This window comes from Glandiceps talaboti, chromosome 1 (genome assembly GCF_964340395.1).
Source record: "Glandiceps talaboti chromosome 1, keGlaTala1.1, whole genome shotgun sequence".
NCBI classification, from domain to species: domain Eukaryota; kingdom Metazoa; phylum Hemichordata; class Enteropneusta; family Spengelidae; genus Glandiceps; species Glandiceps talaboti.
The window spans coordinates 20,356,126-20,376,002 of record NC_135549.1 but is presented as its reverse complement, the minus strand read 5'-3'; the positions used below and the strand labels follow the sequence as shown (position 1 = coordinate 20,376,002).

The following is a 19,877-nucleotide window of genomic DNA, read 5'->3' as shown; positions in this document are numbered from 1 at the left end:
AATAATTTGCATAATTAATGATTTTTGGTAATCAGGCTATATCTTAAGAATGCATACTTCAATTTCAATACAATTTAGTACACATGTTAACCATAACAAAGCGGATATGTCCAATAAAATCTTTTATATAGCTTAGTTTTAATGAAAAATTTGCATAATTAATGATTTTAGGTAACTAGGTTGTATCTTAAAAATGTAACCTTCAAATTTTGTATAATATGATATGTACATCAACCATAATAATACACACCTATGAAGTTTGTTGCTACAACTTTTTCTTTAAAGAGTATTTTGAATAATGAACGATATTCAGTAATTAAGCAATATCATACACTCTTACATACATTAACCTAAGAAAGCATGCTTGTCCAAAAAGCAAAGCCTGTTACCATGATAGTTTTTTTAAGTTTAATGAGTTATTTGCATAATTAGTGATTCCCTTACGGGAGGCACTCAGTTTAAATCTGGTGAATACTTCAATCACAACGCTGGAATCAACACAAAAGTTTTCGCTAGATTAACATGTGTTCATGTCAACTAATTTTCATGAAATTTCACAACAAACTAGTTAAATAACTGACAAAATTAGCATTAAATGCCAAACTTGACTGATCTACTAACCTGTTATTGTCTTGAAATCCAGCAAGGGAACACACAAAAAGCGTACACCTATACAAAATGGTATGATCTCCTGAATGATTGCCAAATATGGTTATCGTAGCTAGATGTAAACATGTATTCCAGTTCCATATAAGAATAGGTAGCTGCAAGATGGAAAAAGTGGGTGCCGCGGCGCGGCATGTACAGATCCAACACACATTTCTGAGGGTGGTGCGTTCAGCATAAAGTGGCAAGTTTACCGTCGTGATAGATAAACTTTAAAACGCTTATATTCAATGAAATTTCTCACGAATATACAACAATTAGTCTCATTTTTAATACTTTTTTGCAACAAAAAATTATGCAATATAAGCTGAGATACATATTTTCAAACTTTAGGGCAAGTGTACTGGCAACGTCAGCGTACAGCGCGTCGTATCAATGTTGCACCATTTCAGAATTGCATTGGCCACCTATTAACTTACATATAATATTTAACTGCGTATATGCTAAAATAGATATTATGTAAATTACATGCACATTTATGTAAATTAGCACCTTTGTAAATTTTAAATGCATGATTGCTCCAAGACAAAGTTCTGGTAAGAGTATTAACATATTTTAAATACTCATTTCATTTTTCTTGTTTATCGTCCTGGCGGGGGTGTTGCACCTCTTGAGTCAAATACTAATCGCATTGTGTTATTTTATGCCACTTTTAAAGTATGAACCATCCAAGTGCTGTAGTTATAAATTTCTTTATTTTACATTACAGCGTGTGTAGCCAAGTGCCAGGTATGAAGACAGTGATTTTTTGACTGACAGAGGATGCGAGAATTTCAAAGCCAAGATGTATTGTTTGCAACACAATGAAAATGACTATTTCGGTGTGATATACTGGTTCAAAATCAAGAAAAAGTTAGACCAACAGCCATACATCTTCAAAGGTCGTACCTGACAAAAGGAATTTGTCCGGGGCATTACCAGAACGTGAACAGGGTTGATGGTACTTGCAAAGGTACCGGTATAGTGTTACTGTGTATTTCGTCAACAAGAGGGCCAACAGAAAGTTTATCTGCTCGTCCGAAATGGCCACTGTCGTCGTCGAAGGACCATCTTATAATCAGATTTTATTTTGCATGGATATCTAAATTTCTTTGTTTTGCTATAAAATCCATTACTTTTTGTCTGTGTTCTAACCATACTTCATGATCTTTATTGAATTAAATTTTTCCAAAGCTAAATTATGCCTCTTCAATTCTTTTTCATGTTCTATTTTTGTGTCACCAGTTAGTATACCAGCTCCCAACAAAGGCAGTTGCATTTAAAATTGCTCCACCAACCATCACAATTGCAGCACCCATTATAGGAACTATTAACTATTGTTAAAGCAGATATAACTGCACGATAAACTTAGTATTGTCTGTCATTTCAGTGTTCTCCCCAGGATTTTGTCCCAAGAGGGGGAATTATTGCTGAGCGGAGCGAAGCACTGCATCCGCCATGCGCACACACGCGGGGGGGGGGGGGGGTGGGGGGGGGGGGGGGTGCTAGGAGCTTTTGAAATTTGCATCTTGAAATGGTGGCTTTTGGTGGCACTTTTTTAAAGCCATTTTAACCCATTTTAATCATGTGAATTTCAACACAACTGCAGTGTCAAAGTGAGTTTTGATATCTTAATGTTCAAATAGTGACAGAATTAAGCCAAATTTACCTGTGTCAAAAAATTAGTTTTTTAATAGTTTGTCCTAAATAGTTACTAAAATAGCTCTTTTCAACACAAATACTGAAAGAGTGTAACAAAACAAAATCTTTCTGTACAAAATTGCAGCAAATTTCAAGATGTTTCAAGTCAGTTGTAGTGTTTACTACAAAATGAAATCCATTTTCAAAAGCTTCATTGCATCATCACCATACCACTACCAAAACAAACAAAAGTCCAACACATAAGGTTGAAGATAACTTTGCCTCTATTATGCATAACAGCTGAGTAACCTGTGTCACTTCTGTTCTCAGAGGAGTAGAATTCTCCTGTCTTTGTAATTTCCCCATTGGTGACTGCTTGTTCAAAGTAAACAGTGTCAGATTTGGTCCATCTATTGATATTCCCATAGTGATTCAATTAGTCTAAATGTACTGTTTTCTAGTTGACGTCTCATTAAATTTATCATTTAATTCCCGGATTTGAGAACTGCTCAGAATGACGGACCATTATTCGCGGTGATGCAAAATCATGCGCATTATACGCAATGGAAATTAATTTTACGCATATTTGATCGAACGATCCGTCTCCTATACGCAACGAATTTTGTTACATTTGCCATGCCCCCTCGACTGACGATAAGGCATCGTACTGTGAGAGTCGATCGTTTTATTTTGATACATAAAATTATTATAGACTAGAACAAGAACTTACAATTTGGAAAGACAGTTTCTATTAGTGTATATTTGTTTGGACGTATTTGTCAGTAAAAGTTCTCCGAGTACGACAAAATGTAAAAAAACAAAACGAGGATAGTTTTATTTTGAATTATTTGTTTGCACCATTTTTACTCTAGAGGGAAGTGGAATTTTAAGATCATTGAAAACTCATGGCAATCGAATATGGTATAGAATATGTGACATACATGATTCAGATTTTAAAATACTTACTGTTGAATCGCACAAAAGCTGCATGGTTTAATCTTTCATAATCTTATAATTAGCTCTCACAAGTGATTCAAATCACAAATATCTACTGTCACTGTCTTATTATATGTTTGTTCCTCTGGAAGCCTTCTTGGAGAGGGAGTGTTGTGTTCTATTGGTAACATACCAACTCAGCTGCCAAAGGAATCCGTTGATTACTTCGGAGGTATATTGCTACCATATATCAAAGAAATGGTTAGTAACATCATTAATGTGTACTTGAATTATACAATGTGAACGTGTAACAATAACGGGTTATATAATTCATACTTTTTTAATAATACAATATAATCACGAAAAATATTAATGTCTACGAGAAGAGATTACGATTTTTTCACCCGACGTACACAAGAACCTGAAAAGGAGACAAATAGTATAAAACACAGTTGCTGGTGGACTATTTGATAAATTTAAACTACTCAACCAAGAGTTTCCTTCAGATTAACATTAATTTGTTTAGTTCACTTTATTTAAAAAGCTTGCACCTAAATAATATTTGGCTGTGACCTTCTCACTACATGAACCAATTTGATTAAAATCCGATGTGGTGAAAGCGACTAGATGTCCTTATTTACCTATATTCATCGTGTTGTGACGTTTGTTTTGTTTGGAGTTATCACCGCCTCCCGATCAAAATAGGAAGACATAGCTATTTGACCCTGAAGATCAAGGTCAAAAGTCAATGTGTCATTAGAAAGCTCATCATTGATAACCATGATGAAGGCACTTGAAGAGGGTCTCTATCTGTTAAACTTCAAGCGTTATCGACCAAAATGTGAATATTTATGACAAATATAGCTGCCATTTTGCTGTTATTGTGGGGGTTGTGAAACGAAGTAATGTGTATATGCAGACTACAGCATCTGACATTTGTACAAGGTTTGGTTGAAATCAGTCCATGCATATCAGAGATATACATCCACACTTTGACAATAATATGGCTATTTGACCTTAAAGATAGAGGTCAAGGTGAAAGTCAACGTGCCATTTAAAAGCTCATGGTTGATAACATGGGTGGAGACACTTGAATTAGGTCTCTATCTGTTAAACTTCAAGAGTTATTGGGCAAAGTGTGAATATTTACGGCATGTATAGCCACCATATCACTGTTGTCATGAGGGTTGTAAAACCAAGTGGCATGCATATGCCCTCTAATATCATAACTAGGCAAAGCCCCTAAGCTCACGCAGGGTAGATTCATTTGTGACCGGCTGCTTGGGCCAGGGTTGATACACTTGATTTGGGTCATTTTTCAGGGGTATTGACCATCAAAATTTATTTTTTTGAATGACATCTAATTCTCTGACATGGACAAGAAGTAAAGAAAGTCAACACTCTATGCAGTTGTTGGTTTCAAAAACCATCATAGCCATTAGGTTAATATTGTTCATTTTCAATCAGCCAACTTATCATAGACCCTCCACCAACGTACGTTGGTCTTTAGACAAATGTTTTGTTGACATGTTGCCGAATATCACGATTTCTCTATTCAACTCGATGATTTAGGAATGTTACTCTACCAACAAACATAGGAAAGTATTTAACATGTAAAAAAATCAATTATCGACAATATAAATGTCAAAACCACACTTCCACAACCTGGAAATTAAACTGCGCTATGTCATCAGTGGTTCGTATCGCGTACCACCATGTTTTAAACTTACAAATAGTGTAACAATGCTTCTTGGGGTTCAGTGATGTCTCGATACTCGTTACAATGTTACAATAATCATGCAAACACACCTACTGTTAAAATATTGCAATGCATGGTGATGTTATGTCGCCTATGCTATATGATGATACGGTAGCACGTGGAGAAAGCATATGGTATAAGGAAGGCGCATGCGTCGTCACTGCGCGCCGCAATGCATCCCTGGGAGAACCACAAATTTCTTTCGCATAGTATATATGACGCGCATACATACTAGTCAATGAGCCGCTGTGCGACAATTCCATTTGAATGGCTTCACAATAAAATGCAATGTCTAAGTTAAATATGTGTTTGTTGTTTTCTACTATCATGCTTCTTTGAGTTCAGTGTAGTCAAATACGCATGTCCAGAGGAAGTGCACAGATGCATTGCGTCAGTCTTTACAATGTAGTCTAGTCTCGGTTATCCAGACTCCTCTCATTGGAGCAACACCCCGCCTCTCTGTTGGGGAACGAGAACTGGGTAATTGAGATTATCACACATCAGAGGGACCACAATTAAAACTTTTTTTTTTTTGAGTCATCCTCGGCAAAGGTATTCAGTGATGTATCTGTTTTGTCTTTCCTGAGAATGTGATATGATAGTTGTCATAATAGTATATCCGTTTTTGTTTATGGTTTCATGAATATTGTTTTGCCAAATAAAATAAAATCATCAAAATATTACACCACCATGTTCATTTTGCTTATTTGTATGACATCAGAGTTCAGTCCAGGAACAGGTTTTCTGTATTATTGTGTGATTGTCTGCTAATTTATGATCACAAAAGTTTTGCTAATCAGTCTCCAGTTAGGCCTACTGGATACATTTTTGTAGCCTGGGACCAAAAGGTGACTGGAATTGAATAACTGCCCTACTTTATTTTTTGTATTTTTTTTTAGGGAAGTGGTGGTATTGCCAACTGTGTGTGAACAATATACCATATTAGTATTGTATATCACTCTTACATAAACTTAGTAATCGTAATCGTACTGTACGTACATATTGTTTAAATTTCACAGGCTATTATATGCTCCAACGGTGAACTTACTCCGAAATACAAATACATTGAAGAACTGAGGAAGAAACATAAGGTGTAAGGCATCAGTACACACATGAAGAACTTCGAGAGAAAGCCGTTGGTAGACAATACATCTCCAACTATTTGAGGTCGTCAAAAAGTTAATCAGAGTACTGTGTTATTAGGAACTTGCAAAATATCAATGCTATATAACATTAAGTTTGCTTTTGATAGTTGGATGTGGGTGTGCGGAGTGATACAACGTACATTTTGTAACTTCAAGCATAATTACAGTTATCAGTCATCACAAACAATGTCATATCTTACAACTGAAAATGCTTTCAGCCATTTATTTCAGATAATACAAAAATGAACATAGATACTTTACAAATCTATTGCATGTTGTAATTCCAAATAGTCACAAACATAGGAAGGTGATGGGCACCCATTAGTCTCCCTTCTTTTATCATTTCATGTTTCTGTGGTTCTCTAATTTTTGGTCAAAAAAATGGAGAAAAAAAATTGTAATAGTACACAATGTGTTTTTTTGAACCTTCCAAACAACCCCTTTGAATGTGTTCACATTATTTTTGATGTGATTGTACAATAATATACATAAAGAAACATGCTTCAAAGATAAAGGAGATGTTACACTACATAAATTAGTTTCTGGTATTAGCCTGGCACCTATGACATGAATAGCTACTGAGAAGCATTCTTAGTAAATAAAGAGTCGAGTACTTCTACTATATTGTACTACTACTACTAGTACATAAATACAAAACTGTTCTGTGTAAGATTCTATTTACTTTACTGTAAAGCAAATTTTAACAGTGTCTGTACTTAATACAAATAAAATGAAATTCAAACAAATGATGTACAATGTCTGTCTGAGAGTACAACAGTAGTCTGACAGGTCAGTCATTGTGGGCGAGGTGTGTATGGAGTCTTTGTATAAACAAGTCAGATATGATAGAAGGAATGAAATATTACATCACAGTTAGAATGGAATCTGGATTTGTCTCCATCATGATGCAACTTTGTATACTGCCATAGTAACTGCATCATGTGACTTGACCAAAATATTGCTGTGGACGAGAAAAGAGAAAGAACTGGGGGTTATCTTTTGATTATATATAATTAATACGCTACTGGGATTTTAATCAGATTTCCCTAGTACACTTTTCTATATATTCCTTCCATGTTTTTGCTATATACACAGTATAGTAATTTTATCATGGTGAGAAGTGGTGATAAACAGAAAATTACATTACATATTAAGAAATATGAAATAACCTGATGGACTTATATGTCACTTTAAGTTTAAACAAATAGTATACACAATACTGAGTAAATAAAAAGTTCAAACAAAAGCAGAACATCGATACCAACTAAGCTTATCTGTGTATAGACATATTCTCTTATCTTTTCAAATATACTTTTCCTATATATCTGGCTGTGTTTCTTATGTTGTTTGTTAATAACATTTTCAATACATTTCTATGTCATTGTCTAATATATTTTGGTTGGCAATGTCTATGTGATCTGAATACAAAGCTCATCTGTCTTCATATAAATTACAATGTAGGAAATGTAAATACACAAATGTTCTGCCATAACATAAGGTAGTCACGTTCTGAAACAATGTGTACTACTTGTGCACTGCCCTGTCATAGTTCATATCCAAACATCAACTTACCATGTATCAGATTCTAAGCAAACAACTGGTGATAGTCCATCTGGTGACAACCCTTTGGCAGCTTCGGCTAATCCCGATATAAGACCAGCTGCAGAAACTTGTGCATTTCCTTTAGCTTACAGAAGATACAGAAAATATAAGATGTTATACATTCTATGCAATGTAAAGAAAACTGAGTCAGTATATTGGCTCATATACACATACACACACACACACACACACACACATATATATATATATCATGCCAAATGTAGACTTATCAGTTGACATCAGTAACTAAATGCAGTCATGCATGTTGAACTTGAAGTCCCCAAACTTGATTGCTGCTTTCAAAGCATCACTACAATGTAAACATCCTACTAAATAACAAGTCATTGAGAATGACATAGTCCCCGCTATGATTGTTTTTTAAGGAATTATCACTACTCTGATCACAAACTCTACAATTGTAAATGGATACATAAAAAACCTACATGTTTCCACGATAAGTGCAACTTATTGTTTTTTAATATTAATCAAGTATGTAGATATTGAAGGACACAAAAGACAAAACATTTCATCAGTGTGCATGTGACATACAATATATATTAAACATCACCCTGGAGAATAACAAACTTCTCATCATGATGAACAAATTAACCCAAAAAACAACAGTGACATTACACATGGACTGGCTATCTGACTCAGAAAATGACAATTGTCCATACATGTACTTTGGATATAAGACTACAGGATACCTTTTCTCCATCAATTGGTTCAATATTTCGCAAAAAAACTAATTGCCACTGCTGTTATTTTGTCATAACTTTTTACAAGGGGTAACACTGGAGTAAAGCACTTTCTCTATGTGCTACACTCGTTTATAGCATTCATATCAAGTGTAAAAGTATACTGTGTCAATTGGTTTATTTAGGCCTTTCTAACTTGGTCAATTAGCAAATGAAACAGTACACTTGATATGGATGCTATAAACGATTGTGGTACATACAGAAAATGCTTTAGTTTGGTGTTATGGGTTGTAAACTACTGATTCAGTACTCATGGACTAGTTCCCCAACTGTGATAATAATTGTACATGTACAGTACTACATGTATGTGTGTATTCTCTTTTGTCGTAGTTCTGATTTCACTTGATATTTAACTTACCACCCAGACAAAGACCCTGTTGGTCTGCAGCTAAGACCCCAACCACACCATGTACATTCATACTGAAATATAGAAAAATATACACATGGATAAGCATGCTGAATACACATACAACATGTACATATTTGACAAGTGATATTTTCCTAAGCCTTGGAACAACTTTCTTTTCATGGCATTCATTATCTTTGTAAACAATTTCCATCATCATCATCAACAGCTGGACAGGTGTTTTCTTCGGTCTGTTTGTCTGGGGCACAGTCACTTGTGGACTAATATTCTATTCAAGGGTGGTCACAATACAAAATAATGGAGTTTATTAGGTATTTAGGAATATTCAAAAAATACCATCAGCGGTGTTTGCATTGGAAAACTTTACTAATTTTCTGATTCAGAGAGCCTGTCCATGTGTAATGTCAGCATTTTATATCATGACCATCCTTGAATGGACTATTAGTTCACAAGTGACTGTGGTCTGGGGTAACCCTCCAAATACATACAGGGGGGGGGTGTGGTTCATGGGTACTGGGGAGAGATGGGTGGTGTTTTTTGTTTTTTTAAATTACGGTCTTGTTGTTTACCATTCAGTTCATCATCACTTTATATTTCTCGAAATGTGAGGTGATCTATTTCAACATTTAATTGACATGCTGTAAGTAAACAATTTTGAAACTTTCAAAGTACCCATTCTTCCTCTAGTGCCAATAATCTTGGAGTAATGATACTGACAGTATAATTACTCCAAGCTATAATTACTACACTATTAGTATTACTACAAATATCAATGATGAAGTTTCATTTTTAATATTTGTAAAATGTGTGCATTTTTCCATCAATTTATAGTATTCCTGTATAATTCTACAGCAATGGACATGTGTGTAAAGGCAAGACTTTGTGGAGTATATAATGATTCACCGTAACAGCATTCAACAACATACACTTTTTTAGAGGTGGCCTTCACATGAACTCAGTCATAATCACATGATCCCCACACTCACAACTAAGGTCCATCAACATTTACTAGTATTTAGTGTTACAGCTCTAGATCTGGCCCAAAACTGGCCTGACCATATCATCAAGATTCTGAAATTACTCACGTGTCGTCCAAGTGCTTTTCAAGAGAGTTTTCCATGATTACACTTGACAGAATAGCTCAGAATGAGACAAGCAACATGTACGACCAAGCTTCAGACAGCGAGCTGTGACGAAGTCGTCTGGTTATTTCCGCTTTTCATTTTGACTCCCTAGGTAGCATTATTTTTACCTTCTAATTTGTTGAGGTGTCGTTTGTTTTTTTCAATAAATCTAAAATGTTGTTGACTTCATTAGATACATTATTTTTTATTGATTTTGCTGATTTCTCTTGCCTATAATATTATGCAACAGAGTCACTGAATGCTATTAGATAAAGATACATCCCTCGATGACAAGGATAGGGCGCCCTATTCAATGGAATTATGGGTAGGTGGGATCTCCCTCTGACGTCATGCGGACGATGAGTTTCCGGAACTGTTCGAATAATTTTTGTGTATTTTGATGTTTTTATTCAAGTTTTACCGCTGATATCGTAGTATTCTATTGAGAGGGCGTTTCCTTTGGTCAGATTTACTCACCAGAGACATTTCAGGTCATTTCTCCTTTACGTTAAGTTCTACCAAACCAAACAAATCGCTGCACTTCACGAGGCAGGTCGTCTTGATCTAAAAGACGCCAGTCACAACCAGCTACTGAGCCACAATGGGAAAACATGACTTTCTCACCCCCAAAGCCATCGCAAACAGGATAAAGGCGAAAGGCCTCCAAAAATTACGATGGTATTGCCAAATGTGTCAGAAACAGTGCCGAGATGAGGTGAGTGTGTTGAAATCTATAAATTAAATTATATATTGGAAATACAACAAATATTAGCAACATACAAATTAAAATTTAATAACAGTTTTCTTATCACAGCGTGACAGAGGCACAGTTTATTAATAAAATAGCATAGAAATATTATTACATAAAAATATGAAAATGTACACAGTCTATGAAGGATCCATGCCCTTACATTGCTTTGGTACTGAATGTAAAGTTAAATAGAGAAGGGGAATCTCAGATTTTCCTTGCATATGATACTTGTTTTTTTTTTATGAGAAGATCAAAACCAGGAAAATAGACTAGGGAAGTACTGTTATGTATAATTTACTAGTAATGTTAGTATACCTAGTTGACACAACAGCACACATACATACACTCACATCTCAGACACACACACACACACACACACACACACACCTACAAATGTATACACATCATCCCTTCCACACAGGCATGTGTGCAAACTCACATCCACACAGTCACACCACCCATGCATGCATCCACATACCCACATACACATCCATACAAACATCTCCACACAAACATTCATTAGAAACCTGCTCATAATATTTTTTTGTCATGATGGAAGTAACTGATTTTTCCCCCCCACCAACAGAATGGATTTAAGTGTCACACAATGTCAGAATCACACCAGCGCCAACTCTTACTGTTTGCAGAGAACCCAGATAAATACTTGGATGCATATTCAGAGTAAGTTACATTTTTACACATTTTATTAAGACTGCTACAATGTAAAACAATGTCATGTCCGTTACCAGTGTGCCCTCTAGTGATAGCCAAATTTTGTTGTTTTGAGTCAAAATGATAAAAAGTAGGATTTGTTGTGAGTCACCACAGAGTAAGAGATAGGGATTCATCACTAGAAATCAATGGTGTGTCATGATCAAATTGGCTTAGAGGGCACACTGTCCTTTAGTCAGTGTAAACAATTGAAGCTTGATATGATGTAAAATTATGTCTTCATTGATGATTGAGCAATGGTATTGCTGTTTTGAATACTGTAGACATATAAAAGATACAACAGATGTATCTTTTGTTATGTCTAAAGTATTCTCCAGGGATTAAAATGACAGGAGCATCCAAACTTGTGATGACAAAGCAAACATGCCAAGGTAGACAATGTTGGAACAACAAGATGCATATAAACATGTAAAACATTGGAGAGCATTAGTTATTATTGATTGGATAAACAGAATGACCTATGAGTCTGTGGTAAATAACATTACAGCTGTTCAAGAAAGCAATAGAAATAAGAGAGAATTCAAAAGGGACTATGACAATAAAGCAGAATGTATGACCAATGAAAGCAGGGTGTATGGATGCCACCAAGAACCCTAGCCCAGCCAAAACCACTGATGCAAAACACAGGTTTATGATGTTTATGCATGAAAGTAATCAGTTGGATACATAAGTAAAATTATCATAACCGTACGTATATAAAAATTAAGTCTTTTTAATATTTTCATTCTTAAACTGCTTTACAATATTGTGTTGTTTGTGGCCAAGCTGTTATGCTGCAGTCTGGGTTCAAAACTGCTCCGTAGTCAGTAGTGTGCAATGGTTTGATTAAAAATTAACTATCTGTAGACCTGTATGTAAGAAGGGTGATGCAACTTGAAGTTTGACCCTCTTGAACAACATACATATACATGTAGGTGTTCCACAGGTACTTTGGGTTTCCTCCTGCTTTAAATACTAGGACATTTGAGCACGGCACGGCACAAGTTACGACTGTATTTCAATTTCTGAATTTCATCTGGATGAATAAAGTTTATAAACATTTACAAAAAAAAAATGGACATGTCAGATATAATATAATGCTACTTTTTTTTACTTGCAGAGAATTTTTGGACGATTTTATGGAATTGCTTCGAAGAAGGTTTGGTACTAGGAGGGTGCACTGCAATATAGTTTACAATGAATACATCCAATTTAAAGAACATGTTCATATGAATTCAACCCAGTGGGAAACACTGACAGAGTTTGTCAAATGGCTGGGTAGAGAAGGTAAGCAAATCAGCTTTGTATTGTAATACACACATGTACCACAATCTCTACCTTGAGATCTATTCTCCTATGATGGGGTGAATTCTCCTATGTACTTTAGGGGCTAGGCTAAGCCAATGTTCTCCCCAGGGTAGATTTCAAGGATGACAATTAATTTGCATATTAATTTACATATCAATTACATGGTAATTTGAATATTGGTTTGCATAGTGATCAGCCTATAATATGCATATCTTCAACATTAGAACATACTCTTTTATATTTAAACACATACACACATGGACATTGGGGTCATTGTACAAATTTTTGAAATAGAGGTCAAAATGTTATCAAACTTAAACCATTTTAGAATCCAATATGGCCGTAGAATCCAATATGGCTACCGAATACTGTGTTAACGCTATGGATAAATATGAGATTGTTGATTTTCTTGAAAACAAGACGGTGGACCCCAGATTTCTTTTATTATTTCAAAAACAACAGACACAAGCCTTCATATTGATAATGTTTGGAGAGATTTTAAAAACTTTCATTTTCAGTGAAATTCATCCTCAGAGTGTATGCTACCTTAATAACAGTGCTATCTGCAACCATAAAGATAGCTTATTCTTGAATATGTATGAATAGTGTACTTTTTAGTTTATGGTACATTTTTATGTATTAAAACTTTATCATTTAGAGGATTAATGTAGACATCGGAGTACATATTTTTTTTTCTGTTTGTGATCATTTCCCTCTCTTGTACTTAATTTCAGGGCATGTCATTGTGGACCACACAGAGAAAGGTTGGTTCATCACTTATATCGACAGAGACCCAGAGACAATCAAGAGACAAGAAGCCATGCACAAGAAAGAAAAGATGGACCTAGACGATGAAGAAAGGATCATGAAGTTTGTCAACAAACAAATCAATAAAGTCAAAGAGAAGGAAGGAGAAAAGGTGATTTTTCATGATATCTAAAAGGCCATGTTTCAATCCCTGGTCATTGCATTAGTGTTATATTAATAAACATTACATGGGACAATTCTTTGTTCTGAACCAACTTTTTCTATAGCACTGCCAAACAGTGAGTTTTCCCACCTGAATTTTAAGACTAATCCGAAATGGGCCTTTAAACACCAATGTTTCAATACCATACTCTTGGGTTACGGGTACTACTATCGTACCACTGCAACCATTTGACATTCTGTGGATCAGGCTGAGGCCCAACTATTAGTTTAATTTTGCCAGACAACCAATTTTCCAACAGCATATATCTAATTCGTATAATAAATTTTTGCCTTGTTTTGTTTTGTTTCCATAGGAAGCCTCTGTGTACACAGAACTTCAAAGAAAAAGTGAGGAAGAGAAAGTAACATTTTCATTGGGTAGAAACAAAGCTGAAACATCAAGTTCATATACCAAGGAAGGTGAAAGTTCAAGGGCATCATCAAGTACTTCAAAAGCAGGAATAGTCAAAGAAACAAAGTCAAAGTAAGTCTCTTTTAATATATCAATTTATATTACAGTTGAACTGCTAATCATTGGATCTTGAACTGCCTGGAGTGTTATGAAACTGCTATTTTTTTATTTGCAGATATTAATCCTTAATATTTTTCTTCATTCAACTGAGGTAAATATAGTCGATTTTCTGGTTCCAAGATGCATTGCACGAGATGATGTCGCTTGTGTTGTTACATTTAGTCTTGTGTTGACTATATTACGTTTGAAATAACATTTTCATCAGGAAATTATGGAAACACATGTTGTGAGTGATTTTATAGAATAAAGGCTAAACACCATCAATGACAGACAGTGATTTTACAGGTGAACTCAGGGTACGGTCAGGTGACAACCATCCCCCTGAGTAGCGTGCGCAAACCCCTCAGTGTGTTCACAATACATGGTATTGTATGGAGAGACACGCAGTGTATCTTGGAACTGGCAACAGGTCTGTTAGTGAGTCTGACATACATGTAAGCGACATTATAGTAAAATCTATTCACAAGCCAAGTTATTGTCGGTGGACAGAAAATATGGATTATATACCCAGTCGTTCTATGTCACTACAACCCATGTCTACGTCACTGGTTGAGCAGTACTCAATACATGTATATGAGTCAAAACATTCCAAATCGCCATTATTTTCTCTAAATTATGTTTGAGGAAATATAATTATATTATTCCCCAATATTTTTCTTCATTCAACTGGAAACTACTTTTGACCTAGTTCTTTTTGTAACTATGAGGTGTTAAATGACAATATCATTAGGTCACAAGTATTTTCCTTGGCTGAATGTAGAAAAATATTGGGGAATAATATCTAATAGTCATAACATATTAAATGATGGTAATTGTTGTGAAAAATATCGTATTAATGGTTAGTTAATACCATAAGTGACTAGAGAAATGTCATAGTGACTCATTTTACTTATTTTCATGTTCATAAAGTTTGCAGGAAATTCTTGAAATATTGATCAGTGCTATTAATATCATTGACTACAGCAGAATGTATTTCTATTTGCAGGAGTTTACCATCAGCCAACCCTCTAAAAGCTGCCTCTGCCTCAAAAAAGGGAAGCTCATCATCAAGAGATAGGAAAAGAAAATCAGCATTAGATGAAATTATGGAGGTGAGATGGCACAGAGTTTTTTAATAATCGCAAATAGTTCTTTATATTGTCTATATAGTTATGATGTGTGAAAATCTTCAGTAATTCAGACCAATTCAATTTGGAAAGTTTTGCGTGATTGAAGATTAGTGGACAAAAGCTAATTGTGTATCTAGGAAAATGAAATAAGTGAAGTAAACTCAGTTTCACCTGCCATATTTTGCAGTCCATAACCCATTTTGAAAATCAAACAAATATTTCTTACCTTTCTTTGAGAGTGCTATCTATTACCCCAAGGGTTGTTACGTAGCAAGACTGACAGCAGAGGGAAATAGTTACTACATAACAGCAGGAGGGGTAATATGATGTCTACTAGTGCCCGAATAAGGCCAGGCAATAAGTGTTTTATAACACATCACGATCTTTGGCACATATTTAAACCATAGTCAAAACAAATCACCAATAGGACTCCTGTGCTACATTAATAGTGCTGCAGGAAAAAAGAAAGTGAATAGTGCTGCTGTATGCAAATTGAGGTCACTATGGGTCACTAGTCCATAACATGTGACACTATCTAAGCCAATCACCGAAGCCTGTATAAAAATGATGTTTTGTAATGTAATAACATGTAGGTGTTAGGGTTAATAGATAGGTGTGGAGCTAGTTATGTGTGTCTACTAACCTCCAGCTGACACGAAGTCTGCCCTCACCTCATTGACATTGTCAATTATGTAGCCTCTCATAAAACATACAATTTACAACTCTGTTGTTAATGATTTGTCTGTACTCTAGGAAGAAGAAAAGAAGAGAGCCAAAATTGAAAGAACTGATTACTGGTTGGGTGTAGGTATTATAGTCAAAGTTACAACGGCAAGACTTGGTGATAGATATCACAAAAAGAAAGCTGTTATAAAGGTATACCTGATATTTTGCAAGATTATCCAAGCTATTTTATACTGTGAACAGAATGTAGATCTTGTAAGAAGTGTGACCTTCAATATCACTTTATACATGTACATGTAAGGTGGTGAAATGCAGTGGTGATGTAACTACAGGACTTAAGGTCTATTTCTTACCTAAGGTCTATTTCTTAACAGTACTGTGGACTTTTTTGTTAACAGGAAGTTCATGATAAATACACGGCCATTGTCAAGATGTTAGACTCTGGAGATAAACTGAAATTAGATCAAGCACATGTAGAAACAGTTATACCTGCACAAGGTGAGCAGTGTTTTTGCTAAATTTTGGAATATCGGTAATAGAGGGGGGAAATCTGGTAAAACTTGCACAGATTTCTGTAATCTTAGCAGGAGATCCATTGTAATGATACAGGGCAGTGTTTTTGCTATGTTCTGGGAACCATGGTAACAGAGGGGAATCTGGTAAAACTTGCATATCTTTCCAAATCTTGTTCCATAATTTTGGTGTGGAACCCTGGTAACAGAAGGCGGTGATCTTAGACTAGAAAAACTTGTATGAATTTTCAAACCTTGTACTATAATATTGGAAAGTGAGATAGATTTCACCTACTTTAATACTATCCCTTCACAAAAACACTAGTTAGATATCATCTTAGTATAATTTCTGGAAATGTCTTTTTTTCCCCCCATATTTTATTTTACCGTCAAACAGCATTTATAGTAAAGTCATGTCATAGTACAACCCATAAGACCAAAGTAAAGCATTTTGTGTACATATCACAATCATTTATAGCATCCATATCAAGTGTAAAAGTATACTGTTTCATTTGCTAATTGTCCACATTAGAAAGGCCACATGCTAGACTTGTAAAAAACCCAAATTGACACAGTATACTTTTACACTTGATATGAATGCTATAAACGAGTGTAGCACATAGAGAAAGTGCTTTACTTCAGTGTTACTCGTTGTAATATTGAATGTATATGACAAGGATTTTTGAAAACTGTCACTTTTATTCCAGTCCTTAATCAAAGAAATGTAATGAAGGCATTTCAAAATTTAAGAAAAACTTACTTTTCTTGCTAAAAATGTACAATTTGGATGTTTGTATACTTTACAGGGAAATTAGTTTTAGTTTTGAATGGTGCGCACAGAGGGTGCAAAGCAACGTTACTTTCTCTGGATGAAAAGAAATTCTGTGTGTCAATTAAATTGGAAACGGTATGTATCACATTATGTTCTATACCAATTTCTATTGCCATTATTCTGAACATATATACATATATATGTCTGCCCATACACAACATGTTCAAATTCAAAGGTCTTTCAAAGACCTTTAGTCTTGGTGTTTGAATCAGTCAAAACCTTTACACACAGACTCAAACACATACGCAGGCACTGTCTGTCTGTATGTCTGTCTGTCTGTCTGTCTCCCTCCCCCCTCTCTTTGTCTCTCTCTCTCCCCCTCTCCCTCCCCCCTTCTCTCTCTCTCTCTCTCTCTCTCTCTCTCTCTCTCTCTCTCTCTCTCTCTCTCTCTCTCTCTCTCTCTCTCTCTCTCTCTCTCTCTCTTCAAAGATACATATATTGCTAGTAATAGCAACCACAACAACTACCAAATGTACAGTCTAACTTCACTATAAGAAAGTAGACAACTGGTAACAAAGAGGGACAAATTATCAAAATAATAGGTTCCAATAAATTAGAATTAGAATTCATCCTAATTTGGATGTAATATCAAAGTGACAAAAAAAAATACTTTTTATGATTATCTTTTCTTTCAACCTATATAGAGATAATTGGTGATAATTCGTAGAGATACCATTATTTGATTGTCCCCACCAGAATCCTCTCTAAAATGTGCAGCGGTCAGAGTTGATGTGGGATGGGGTGGTGGTGGTGGTGGGGGTGGGGAATGGGGGCATTTATACAATACAATATCAAAGACAAATTTGCAGTTAAACTAACACAGCTGTAAGACTCACAAAGAGGAATGTATATGATACGGTCTCTTGCTAATATAGTTGTTTTTTTTTCATCTACTAGGGCTCACAAAGAGGAAGACTAGTAGAAGGTGTACAGTATGAAGACATCAGTAAACTTGCTGACCAGTCACTGTGAACTGGTATTGAACCCCCCACCCCACACACACACACACACACTCATCCACTATCACACCAAATATTAACTACTAGAAGAAAAGTCTTCCATTTTGTTAACCTGTTCTAAGGTTTTCAATTTAGTTAGACCAAGACTTCAATGTTCACCACCAATTACTTTAAGAGTTTGGCGTATATATTTTGACTGATGCTGGATATTTTCACAAGTGCTGTAGGTTAACAAATATTTTGACCAATTATTTGTCATTTTTATAAATGTTGTAGGTTTATTTTTTTGGCAAAATATTTCGTTTTACAACTGCAGTAAGTTTAATCATTTCAACCAATACTGGACGTGCTTACAAGTGTGGTAGGATTGGCAAATACTTTGACCAATACTGGCCATTTTTACAATCTCTTTAGTATAGGTTTATAAATACTAAGACCCATCTAGACATTTTATAAGTGAGAATTGGTTTGGCAAAATATTTTGACCAACACTGGACATTGTTACAAGTACTGTAAGCTTGGCAACTATTTTGACCAATACTGGACATTTTTACAAAATGCTGTAAGTTTGGAAAATATTTTGACCAATACTGGATGTTTTTACAAGTGCGGTAGGTTTGGCAAATATTTTGACATGATGATAATGGAAGTCAGAGTTTATATATCCTAAGCATTGGAAGTGAAGTCCATTGATTGCATACATTATCATGGACATTGTACACATTTACTGAAATTTTAATATCCGGTGTCCTTCTCTTTTACACATGATGTTTTTCAGGAAGCTTTGAAAAGACAATTGAGTGACTTTAATACTGTAAGTGGCGGTAACAACACACAATTGTACATTTTGTACTATTCCTATTGATGGCTAAGATTGCAAGATTTATAGCACTATAAAACTTAGATTGTCACATTAAAGTGGCCATATGGATGAGGACTTGTCATTTATTGTGGATTTACAATTTATAAAACAATTTTATCTTGGCGTCCTACTTGAAAAAGCAATGTGAAACAACACACACCAAGTCCTTGTTTGTAACTCAATAAATCACTAAAAAAAAAAGCTAAAAAATGTGTAAAATCTTTGTTATTGTATGTACAATAACAAACCTTTTTACACATTGATCAATCTTATTTTATTTTGCCACTTTAATAGCTTACAAAGAAAATCTGTATGGTTAGAAGTCCCCTCCCCAACACAAAATTTTCAAGTGGGTTAGGATATTATCTCAACATACCAGGAACATTTCAGTAATTTGATACCAACAGTTGCAAAGGACTGAAATTACCCCCCCCCCCCCTCCAAAGAAAAGAAACAACAACAAAAAGCCTATAAAATTTCATTTGCTGAGTGTATGTGACTGTCTGACACTAATGAAGATCAATGTCTAATTAGGATTCAAATTTGGGTGAGAAAGACAGTTGTATGTATGACACAGCCATAGGATAAGTTGGTCTGGAACAAAAAGAATGATCCTATCAACATTTGTGACTCCCACTCCAGTCTAAGACCATGAGATTCAAACATTTGGG

The 19,877-nt window shown here is 35.1% G+C and overlaps 2 protein-coding genes across 2 annotated transcripts; one reads left to right on the top strand and one right to left on the bottom strand.

Annotated features, from left to right (window-relative positions):
* Nucleotides 1-6,317: 6,317 nt before the first annotated feature.
* Nucleotides 6,318-10,078, bottom strand: LOC144437167 (ragulator complex protein LAMTOR5 homolog). Its single transcript, XM_078126049.1, has 4 exons — nt 9,939-10,078; nt 8,845-8,906; nt 7,699-7,813; nt 6,318-7,087 (listed from the first exon to the last, which is right to left on the bottom strand). The coding sequence occupies exons 1-4, from the start codon at nt 9,971-9,973 to the stop codon at nt 7,027-7,029; spliced, it is 273 nt and encodes a 90-aa protein (XP_077982175.1). The 5' UTR covers nt 9,974-10,078; the 3' UTR covers nt 6,318-7,026.
* A 240-nt stretch (nt 10,079-10,318) lies between these two features.
* On the top strand, nt 10,319-19,645 carry LOC144436315 (DNA/RNA-binding protein KIN17-like). The gene is made up of 10 exons (XM_078125072.1): nt 10,319-10,692; nt 11,315-11,409; nt 12,560-12,726; nt 13,482-13,666; nt 14,031-14,200; nt 15,234-15,339; nt 16,111-16,233; nt 16,440-16,539; nt 17,360-17,460; nt 18,283-19,645. The coding sequence occupies exons 1-10, from the start codon at nt 10,579-10,581 to the stop codon at nt 18,355-18,357; spliced, it is 1,236 nt and encodes a 411-aa protein (XP_077981198.1). The 5' UTR covers nt 10,319-10,578; the 3' UTR covers nt 18,358-19,645.
* Nucleotides 19,646-19,877: the final 232 nt, after the last annotated feature.

Excerpts from the sequence above, each read along its gene's own strand:
- LOC144437167 (XM_078126049.1), bottom strand. The coding sequence starts at position 9,973 with ATGGAAAACTCTCTTGAAAAGCACTTGGACGACAC. Across the intron at positions 8,907-9,938 it reads GAAAAGCACTTGGACGACAC|TATGAATGTACATGGTGTGG; the intron begins GTGAGTAATTTC and ends TCTATATTTCAG. Across the intron at positions 7,814-8,844 it reads ACAGGGTCTTTGTCTGGGTG|CTAAAGGAAATGCACAAGTT; the intron begins GTAAGTTAAATA and ends ATCTTCTGTAAG.
- LOC144436315 (XM_078125072.1), top strand. The coding sequence starts at position 10,579 with ATGGGAAAACATGACTTTCTCACCCCCAAAGCCATCGCAAACAGGATA. Across the intron at positions 11,410-12,559 it reads TACTTGGATGCATATTCAGA|AGAATTTTTGGACGATTTTA; the intron begins GTAAGTTACATT and ends TTTTACTTGCAG. Across the intron at positions 16,234-16,439 it reads AAAAGAAAGCTGTTATAAAG|GAAGTTCATGATAAATACAC; the intron begins GTATACCTGATA and ends TTTTGTTAACAG.